Source organism: Trichosurus vulpecula, chromosome 5, assembly GCF_011100635.1.
Source record: "Trichosurus vulpecula isolate mTriVul1 chromosome 5, mTriVul1.pri, whole genome shotgun sequence".
NCBI classification, from domain to species: Eukaryota; Metazoa; Chordata; class Mammalia; order Diprotodontia; family Phalangeridae; genus Trichosurus; species Trichosurus vulpecula.
In genome coordinates, this window is record NC_050577.1 from 296,417,432 (window position 1) to 296,427,864 (window position 10,433).

Sequence of the window (10,433 nt, forward strand, 5' to 3'; positions counted from 1 at the left end):
GGGAACATGGCCAGGCAGTGAAAAAGGATGCAGACTCAGACTCAGACTCAGACTCTAGAATCTTTTTTTGGTGACAAAGAAGATCAAAACATACAACCAGAAGAAGTCAACAAAGTCAAAGAGCCTACATCAAAAGTCTCAAAGAAAAATATGAATTGGTCTGAGGCCATGGAAGAGCTCAAAAAGGATTTGGAAAAGCAAGTAAGAGAAGTAGAGGAAAAATTGGGAAGAGAAATGAGAGTGATGCAAGAAAACCATGAAAAATAAGTCAATGACTTGCCAAAATACTGAAGAAAATAACACCTTAAAAATACACTAACCCAAAGGTCAAAAGAGCTTCAAAAAGCCAATGAGGAGAAGAATGCCTTAAAAGGTAGAATTAGCCAAATGGAAAAGGAGGTCCAAAAGACCACCTTAAAAAATTAGATTGGAGCAACTGGAAGCTAGTGACTTTATGAGAAATCAAGATATTATAAAACAGAACCAAAGGAATGAAAAACTGGAAGACAATGTGAAATATCCCATTGGAAAAACCACTGACCTGGAAAATAGATTCAGGAGACATAATTTAAAAATTATTGTACTGCCTGAAAGCCATGATCAAAAAAAGAGCCTAGACATCATCTTTCAAGAAATCGTCAAGGAGAACTGCCCTGATATTCTAGAGCCAGAGGGTAAAATAGAAATTGAAAGAATCCACCAACTGCCTCTTGAAAAAGATCCCAAAAAGAAAATTCCTAGGAATATTGTAGCCAAATTCCAGAGTTCCCAGGTCAAGAAGAAAACATTGCAAGCAGCCAGAAAGAAACAATTTGAGTATTGTAGAAACATAATCAGGAATACAAGACCTAGCACTTTCTACGTAAGGGATCAAAGAGCTTGGAATATGATATTCCAGAGGTCAATGGAGCTAGGATTAAAACCAAGAATCACCTACCCAGCAAAACTGACCATAATGCTCCAAGGCAAAATATGGATTTCAATAAAATAGAGGACTTTCAAGCTTTCTCAGTGAAAAGACCAGAGCTGAATAGAAAATATGACTTTCAAACACAAGAATCAAGAGAAGCATGAAGAGGTAAACAAGAAAGAGAAATCATAAGGGACTTACTAAAGTTGAACTCCTTTGTTGACATTCCTACATGGAAAGATGATGTGTGTAATTCATGAGACCTTTCTCAGCATTATGGTGGTTGAAGGTAATACATATATATATGTGTGTGTGTGTGTATATATGTATATATATATATATATATATATATATATATATATATGTATGTATAGACAGAGGGCACAGGGTGAGTTGAATATGAAGGGATGATATCTAAAAAAATAAAATCAAATTAAGGGATGAGAGATGAATATATTGAGAGAGGAAGGAAGAAATAAAAGGGGGTAAATTATCTCACATAAAAGTAGCAAGAAAAAGCAGGTGAGGGGAAATGAGTGAATCTTTCTCTCATCGGATTTGACCTGAGGAGGGAATAACATACACACTCAATCAGGTATCTTACCCCACAGGAAAGTAGGGGGAAGGGGATTAAAAAGGGGAGGATGTTAGAAGGGAGAACAGATTGGAGAGGAGGTAATCAAAAGCAAATACTTTTGAAAAGGGACAGGGTCAAGGGAGAAAACTGAATAAAGGTGGACAGGATAGGATGGAGAGAAGTATAGTTAGTCTTTCACAACATGAATATTGTGGAAGTGTTTTACATAATGATACATGTGTGGCCTATGTTGAACTGCTTGCCTTCTTAGGGATGGTGGGTGGGAAAGGAAGAGGGGAGAGAATTTGGAACTCAAAGTTTTAAAAGCAGATGCTCAAAAAAAAAGTTTTTGCATGCAACTGAGAAATAAGATATATAGGGAATGGGGCAGAGAAATCTATCCTGCCCTACAAGAAAGTTAGGGGAAAGGGGATTTGGGGGTGGGGACTGGGGTGATGAGAAGTGAGGGCTGATTGGGCAATGGAGCAATCAGAATATATGCCATCTTGGAGTTGGGGGTGGATAGAAATGTGGAGAAAATTTGTAACTCAAAACCTTGTGGAAATCATTAATATTAAATATTTAATTAATTTAATTAATTAAATATTTAATTAATAATTAATTAGTAATTAGATATAATTAATTATATTTTACATAATTTAATTAATTAATTAATGATAAATATTAAATAATAAAGTAGTTGTTAAGAAAAAAATCTTCACACACACCCCCACTTTGGCCTGATACACCCTTTCAAATAGGGAAAAGTCTGGAAAGAGTTTTTTGACCCTAGAAATATGATTCAGGTCAGATGAAAAGGAGGTTTTTAATACTTTCACAAAGTGAATTAGATCACAGATACGTTGTTGCATTGGAATATAACTTGGCACCTATGTAAAGACTGGATTGGTGAGCACAGGTCTGCTCATGTCAGTTCTCTATTCACTAAATTCCAGTCTCCCTAATACCTCCAGAATCAGTCAGTTAGCATTTATTATGAATCTTTGGTGTGCTCCAGAGAAAGAACTGATGGAGTCCGAATGCAGCTGATTTCACTTTCTTTATCTTTTTGTGGTTTGTTTCTTTCCTTCTGTTTTTTTCTTTCACAACAGCACTAATAAAGAAATATGTTTTACATGACTGTACATATATAACTTAGTTAAAATTTTTACCTTTTCGGGGAGGGGGAGGGGGAGGAGAAGGAGGGAGGGAGAAAATTTGGAACTCAAAATTTTTTTAAATTAATGTTAAAAAGTTGTCTTTACATGTAATTGGAAAAAGAATAAAAATTATAAATAAATATCATATTATATTTAATATAAATTATAAACAAATGTTATAATATATTACATGCTATATATTGTGGTATATGTCATATAATATAAAAATTGTAAAATACAAATTATTAAAAATAATAAAAAAATTTAAAAAGATAAAAAAACTGAGGGAAAAATTTTACTTCATATAAAAGTGAATATTGAAAAACATATTTACATGTAATTGGAAAAAATAAAATACTATTAAGTGAGTAAAAAAGAAAAAAAGGGGGAAATGGGCATTATAATCAAGCTTCTTTGATATGGTTGTCCTAAAGACCAGCAATAACACTGATGTCTAAGTCTTTAAGGCTTGCAAAGAACTTTACAAATATTACCTCATTTGATCCTCACAAGAACTCAGGGAGGTAGGGGCACCCATTACACCCATTTTTTGGATGGGGAAAAATGAGGCAGGCAGAAGTTTTAAAACTTGTCCAGGGTCAGAAAGACAGTTTAGTATCTGAGATGAGCTCTCTCTGACTCCAAATCCAGCGCATTGTTCACTATGGCGTCCCCTAGTGGCCCTGGCTTAATGGAGTAAGGTTGTACCTCTGCCTTGGCTGGGTCTCCTCTTCAGGGGAAGGATCTGTGGGGGTGTAAAGGGAGGGAGTGGCAGGGCTCTGACAATGAGACCCAAAGAAGCACAGGTACAAGATCAGATGGAATGGCATCACTCTCCAAGAAAGCTCAGCCTGCCTCCCTCCAGCCTCACGAAGCAGATAGGACAGAGAGTGCTGTGTGACAACAGGCTAGAAAGAAAAATAACGGCTTCTCTATCTTCGGGCTTAGTGGAAGGAGCATTGGACTTGGGGTTAGATGATCTGGGTACAAGTACTATCTCAGCTCCTCACTGCCCAAGTGAGCTTGGGGCCTCAGTTTCCCCATTTGTGAAGAAATCAGATGCTTTCTTAGGTCTTTCAACGCTGTGACATCCTCTGATTAGGATTGCCTCCTTCACACGGACTCTTTGGAGGCCAGGGGACTCACTCTCACGCAGACCAGAGTTTAACCTTTCCCCCAGCTGTCCCCAGCCTCTTTCCTCCAATATCAGATTCCAGTTCATTCTAAAACTAGTTTCCCATTGACCCCACCAATCTCTCTACCACTCGCCCAGACCCCATCCCCTAAAGGACATTTTGGGGACTTTGGATGTGGAGAGAAAAAACAAGAAAAGGAAGGAGCTTGAGGTGGGGATGTATGGCCAAAGGGTTGCCTCCTCCTGGACTGGCTGCCCTCCTAGAAAGACTTCAAAAACTCCGCCCACCCCGCCCCGCCAGAGAGACGCCCTCTCCCCTTTAGTGCTCTGCATTGGGGGAAAGTGCCAGATGGGAGGGCCGGAGGAGCGTGGAGGTGAATACTCTGAAGACGCCCAGACACCCAGCATGTATTTAAAGGGCCTGCCACCGCCCTGAGTTACCATTTCAGTGTTGGAGTTGGACTTTATCATTCCGAGACCCAGCACAACCAGGAGAATCGCCGGAGTATTTCTCACTGTCAGTCATGGCGAAAGTGAGTGTGCCAGGGGCTCCTTGTCCAGGTACACAGGTAGTTGGTCCAGAAGTGGGGGATCCTCTGGGATTGAGGCTTGGAAAGCATCGGGGACACTCCAGCAGAGTGTGTTCGGAAGGGATGCTCTAATCACAGCACCCCGCACGTGGGCCGGGGCTTCGTTCTCTTTTACTTCTCTAAACCCCACCATTGACCTCTCCAGCCCTTGTAAAGGCTGGCCCTTCCACGCCCTCTCCCTTGCAAATTGTCTTTGACCAGCTGGTAAGTCCAGAGAAATCCTGGGGAGAGGCGAGCAAGGAAGAAGTGGGACTTGGCATGGATTAAGTTAGGGTGCCCCCTGGCACTGAGGGGCTTCATCAGCATGATGGTGGGGGCAGGATAGAATGTAGGGAATTCCCTTCCTTAAGGAGACAAGGAAGAGAAAGGGTTGAGGTGCTGTGGAGGCCAGGAGATGAAGCTTCTGCCAGAGGAGCAGACCTGCTGGAATGAATGACTGGTTTGCAGAGTTGACTCCAACCCAGCCTCATGGTACAGAAAGAGTCCAGGCTGAGGAGGCTCCATTGGAAAAGGAGGAGGCTAGAGATGGCAGAAGTGGGGCAAGGGGCAAGGGGGCAAGTCATTCCTTGAATCCTTCCTAATTCTAGCCCACTCTCCCACCTTTAAAAAATAAAAAAAAAATGATCTCACCAATACACTACTTCCTTCTTCTCTAGAAAACCAGCTCCTAAGATTCCCTCCCCCCTGTCCCCCAACTACTCTGTTGATTTAGAACAGGAACGGACCCCACATCTGTGCTGCCTTGCTTCCCTTACCCTTTTACCCCAGGAAAGGAGAAATTCAGTTCCTTTATCTCAGTGTTTCAGTCAGGGTCATACTTGATTCCCCATTCTTTCTGAACCTCCCTTGCCAATTCCCCTTCTCCTGGGCATGGCTGGCTCCTGGCCTGGATTGGGACCAAGACTTGGCTCTGGAGAAGGGGAAAGCTATTCCTGAAAACTTTCCTGGGGAGGCTTCTTTTTGCCCACTAAATGAGATGGAGGCAGTACTGGGAGAATGAAGAAGAGGGAAGGACAATGACTGAAGGTATTCTGGAGGCAAGGTAAGGTTTCCCTAGCTACCAGAGAGTTTTCCATTGAGCTATAGTCTATCTCCTACCCTTGGGGTAGCACCACTCTCCTCCCTTCCCCCTTCATCCTTGCCCACGTGCCAGGATGTATGTGATGCCAGCCAAAGATGGTGCTGTGGTAGCCAGTGAGAAAGAGAGAACATGGTCCTGGGACCCAGAAAAAACTGGGATTCCACTTCTGATTCTGTGGCTCGCTTGTGTCACCTGGGACAGGTCCCTTCTTGCTTCTTGAAGCCTTGGTTTCCTGATCTGAAAATGAGGAACAAGCAAGATCAATCACCTAGGCTACTTCCTCATTTAACAAATGGGGAAACTGAGGCCCAGAGACATGAAAGGGCTTCCTGAAGGTCACAGAGCTGGGAGTGACTCCCACTTCAGCACTAACTAGCCTGGGGAGAGTCTGCTTTCCTAGATCCTTCCTGGAGGGTGGCCCCTCCCCAAATGGAAGCTCCGGGTCCCCTTATCTCCCAGCCAGCCCTAACCTTTCTGTCCTTGGTCTCTTTAGCCAATGTTTGTCAATTCCTTGAACCTGGAACCCAAATCGTTCATAAGAATAGCGGGTGATATATTACCTAATGCCAGGAGGTAAGTGGGACATGGGATGGATGAGACACAATTTACCCATGGGTGAGAGCCGAATACTGTACACACCTGCTTGTACCCAGCTGCCTTTGCCTCAATCCCAGATGGCAGGGCCATGACTCAGCATCAGGGAAAACTTCCTAACAGGAGCTACCTAGTACCTGCAATGGACAGTTTGGATAGGTAGTGAGCTCCCTGTCTCTGGAGGTAGCAAAATGTGTACAATGTGAACAGGGTGAGGGTAGGAGGGGTAATGCAGAAGAGAAGCCTTGGTGCTTCAGGTCAGGATTGGGTAAGAGTCTCTTTGGGAGGGGGGTTTCTAGCTCAGGGATTCTCTGAGGGGTGGGTTTCCAAGGCTTTGGGCCCCATGGCAATGATGGAGATATGTTCTCCGTTCCAGATTTACAATAGACATGGGCATGGGTGGTCCTAACCTTGCACTGCACTTCAACCCACGCTTCAACTACCATGGTAGTCACAATGTCATAGTCTGCAACAGCTTGCATGATGGCTATTATGGGACGGAAATAAGGCAGAGACACTTCCCGTTTTCGAAGGGGACCAAGGTGGAGGTAAGACCCCAGAGTCAGAGCATGCAATATCAGAGCTGGGGTGGGGGGGATCCAAGAGATGATCTCATCCGCCCCTGGTATTTGACAGAAGAGTCCTGGAAGCAAACTCTGATGGGGAAAACATGAAAAGCTAGAAGAGAGAAGGGTCATTGATTTCCAAAGGGGGAGGCCAAGAACCCCAGCATGCCTTGAGCTGAAGTGGGGGGAGTAAAGAAGGGAGTTGGGCTGGACTGTGATCCCAGTAGGAAAACAGAAGACTTTGGAGTGTCTTATAACACATAATAGGACCCTAGATTTAGAAGTGCAGAAAAACATCTGGTCTGAACCCTCCTCTTACAGAGTATGGCACTCAGGCTCAGAATGGAGAAATGATTTCCCTAAGGTCACACAGGGTCTTGTCGTAAGTGTCTTGAGGTAGAATTTGAACCCAGGTCTACCTGTCTCCAAGTCCAGGGTTCTCTGTTCAGCTTCCGTCCTCTCCCCATTCAGGTATGCATAACATTTGATGGGCCTTTCTTTCTTCTGAGGCTGCCGGACGGCTATGAGTTCACTTTTCCGAATCGCACTGAGGCAACGGTTATTAACTACGTGGGAGTCCGTGGCGACATTGTAGTTAGAACACTAGCCTTCGAATGAACCCCCAAATCAAGCCAGCTTCCTGGCTTTCATGACTTTTGGGGTTCTCTTATTACTAATAAAAGTGCTGATGATGAGGACAGCTGACATTTTCTGTGTCACTGGTCTCAGAGGCAGAGTGCTGGGTTTGGAGTTGGTAAAGGTGGCTGAGGGACCCTGGACAAGACCCTTCTTCTCAATGGTCCTTTGGAGACTCACTAGGACAGGGTTTCTCCACCTGGGGTCTGCGGGTAATTTTCTGATGGGGAAAAAAGGCAATTTTTATTATCATCAGCTTCTGGTATTCCTAGTATGACTGTGTGTTTTATACATTTAAAACCATTATTCCATGTTATAATAAATTACTTGACTTCTAAATGGGGAGGGGAGCAATGATTGAGAGGGGGAGAATTTGAAACTCTGAATTTTAAAAAAAAGAATGTTAAAAAATAAAATAAAGGGGCAGCTAGGTGGCGCAGTCAGTAGAGCACCGGCCCTGGAGTCAGGAGGACCTGAGTTCAAATCCGACCTCAGACACTTGACACATGTACTAGCTGTGTGACCTTGGGCAAGTCACTTAACCCCAACTGCCCTGCCAAAAAGCAAAAAAAAATAAAAAAATAAAAAAATAAAACCTTCATCAAATGAAAAAAGCAGCAACAGAAACACCACATTATTCTAAGAAGGGCTTCCCCAGGACATGACACAAAAAAAGTGACAAGCACTTAGAAGTCATAGACCAGGGTGGAGGACCTATGACCTGGAGGCTACATGTGGTCCTCTAGGTCCTCAAGTGCAGGCTTTTGACAGAATCCAAACTTCACAGACCAAATCCCCTTAATAAAAGGATTTGTTCTGTAAAACACTGACTCGGTCAAAAGGCTGCACTCAAGGACCTAGAAGGCCACAGGTTCCCCACCCCTGCTCTAGACAAACCCTGAATAGCAATAGGGAAGGGTTTTCCCACAGTGGGTGCCGAGAGCCTCTGTCTGTTAGCGAAGGGAGGGAGTCAGAGCACAGACTGGGGGCAAACCCACCTGCTGCAAAGATGCTGAACACAAACCAAGCAATCATGGTGTGCCTCTGAGGACCAGCCTAAGGAAGCTCAGAGAGGTCTGGAGGCCAGATGGGAGGAGAATGGAAAGACAGTCACTGGCTCTGGAGTCAGAGGTCTTGGGTTCTAGTTTGACCTCTGACCCTCACTGCCTAGATGACCTTGGAGAAGTCCCTGGGCCTCACCTCCCTCAGGGGTAAAATGCAGAGCTTGGCCTCCAAGGGACTTCCAGCTCTCTCCACCTCAGCTCCTGTAGGCCCCAGTCACTCCCCAGGCCTCAGTCTCCTCCTCTGTGACGTGAAGAAGTGGGACCACATGGCCTCTGAGGTATCTTCTGGGAGTCCTTGATCCCTCCTCTCCTCTTCAGAGGTATAATAAATTCCAGTGTTTCTTCCTACTAGACAGGGAAGAAAGCAAGAATAAGCTCTCAAACATTTGGAAAGCATAACTCGTTCTGGCTCAGCTCCCAATTCGAAGGCTTTGTATCACCACAGAAGGAGCTCACAGGCAGTGGACAAAGGATCCTGCAGGTCCTCTGAAATAGAGGCCAGGGCCTCCACAGTGCATACTCAGAAATGGGCTTACCACTCTTGGGTCTGACCCTGGCCCTAGAGCTAGTTGGCTGGGAGAATCCCACTTACCACATCCACTCTCCCCAGAGCAGAAGAGGGGTGAGCCATCTACAAACATTTGGGGATCAGTCACCCCAGGCCTGGGTGGAAAGAGCCTCCAGGTGCCTGGAAGTCCAAAGATGAAAGCCAGGATCCAGGACAGCCTGTTCAGGGAATGAGCTGTGTGGCCGAGAGCAGGCCTTAGTACCTCTCTGAGCCTAGTTTCTTGGGTCAGGTGGTAGCCTTAGATCATGAGATGCACTCAGTTCACATTGACTCAGTCTCCCTGAGCAGAGCCCAGCCCTGGGAGAGAGACAGAGAGGGTTTGGGGGTGCCTGCTACTAAGTGGACAGTATGGCAGACTTGATAGCAGAGCTGGACACTGAGGAGACCTGACCAGATGCAGGGCAGGCAAGAGGATGGGCTCTGATCTTACTCCTTTTTCTTCCCCCAGTTTCTTTTACACTGTTCTTATGAACCTTTCCCCAGTGCCCATATCCTGGTCCAGTTTGGATGTTTCCCTCTACCCAACCTCACCTGAGAATTAGAGAGAGAGAGAGAGAGAGAGATTCTCCATCCACTGGGATCAGTAGGTTAGAACCTGTCTCCCAGCTCCCTAAGGGACCTAGTTTTCTCTCCTCCGTTTAGATCGGGCTAGGTGTCCTCTTCCCGAATTACCTCCTCCTTCCCTCTCCTGGATGCCATTTCCCTGATGGCAGCATCTCTTCCCCCTCCCCCCTCTGATTAGTCCCAACTTCCCCCTTCTCTCAGCTCTGACTTGATCAGTACTGCCTTAATTTCTCTTCTTTCTCCCCACTTTCTCTCTTCTAGACCCAGGAGCAATGACTCTGGGGCCAAGGGATGCCTCAGTTTCCTTCTTTGTAAAAATGAGGGTGTTGGATTAAAGGACTCCTGAAGCCCCTCCTAGCTGTAAATCAATGATCCGAAGGAGATCTTTCTTAGAAGATTTTGTGATATTAATGCCCAACCCCTTGTTCCGCCTCATTCAGGTGCTTTCCCTCGCCATACCACACATACCATCCAGTGGGTCAATCTTGGAGCCCTGAATCCAACTGAGCCAATCAGCCTGGTTCACAGCTCTGGACCATCAAGTGTGGGTCAATGAGTCCTGTTTCCTAAAGGATCAATCAGAAGCTGGAATCCAGGTTTCAGGTTCTAGTGGGCCGATGGGAGGAGGTGCCCTGAGTGCCAACTGGAGGGGCCATGTTGCTCCTGCCCAGATTTTAAGTGGAAAGAGGACCCTGCTCCTCAAGGGCTGTGATGGATACGGTGGGACCTTTGATCTCTCTCCCTGGAATTGTTGATGTGCTTGTCCACCTTCCCCAGGACTGGTTTATTTACTAGGTTATTTATCAAGATGTTAGGATGACCCCTCTAAATGTACCCAACTGCCCTCTTCCCTGCCCCCACCAGGAATTTTAATTCCTGTGTATCTGTCAGTGGGGTAAAGAGCCCTTGGGGATGGAAGCTTTCCTCAGAGCTGCCCTGCTCATACTTAACTGGCCAGTGTCTGGCCTACAGCAGTCACCCTATTCCC

The 10,433-nt window shown here is 45.3% G+C and overlaps 1 protein-coding gene across 1 annotated transcript; it reads left to right on the forward strand.

The window, feature by feature from the left end:
* Nucleotides 1-4,306: 4,306 nt before the first annotated feature.
* LOC118851375 (galectin-1-like) lies at nucleotides 4,307-7,231 on the forward strand. The gene is made up of 5 exons (XM_036760815.1): nucleotides 4,307-4,343; nucleotides 4,518-4,576; nucleotides 5,947-6,026; nucleotides 6,424-6,595; nucleotides 7,085-7,231. Exons 1-5 carry the CDS (start codon nucleotides 4,307-4,309, stop codon nucleotides 7,229-7,231), a joined length of 495 nt encoding a protein of 164 aa, XP_036616710.1.
* Nucleotides 7,232-10,433: the final 3,202 nt, after the last annotated feature.

Excerpts from the sequence above, each read along its gene's own strand:
- LOC118851375 (XM_036760815.1), top strand. The coding sequence starts at position 4,307 with ATGGCGAAAGTGAGTGTGCCAGGGGCTCCTTGTCCAG. Across the intron at positions 4,577-5,946 it reads AAATTGTCTTTGACCAGCTG|CCAATGTTTGTCAATTCCTT; the intron begins GTAAGTCCAGAG and ends TGGTCTCTTTAG. Across the intron at positions 6,027-6,423 it reads ATATTACCTAATGCCAGGAG|ATTTACAATAGACATGGGCA; the intron begins GTAAGTGGGACA and ends TCTCCGTTCCAG.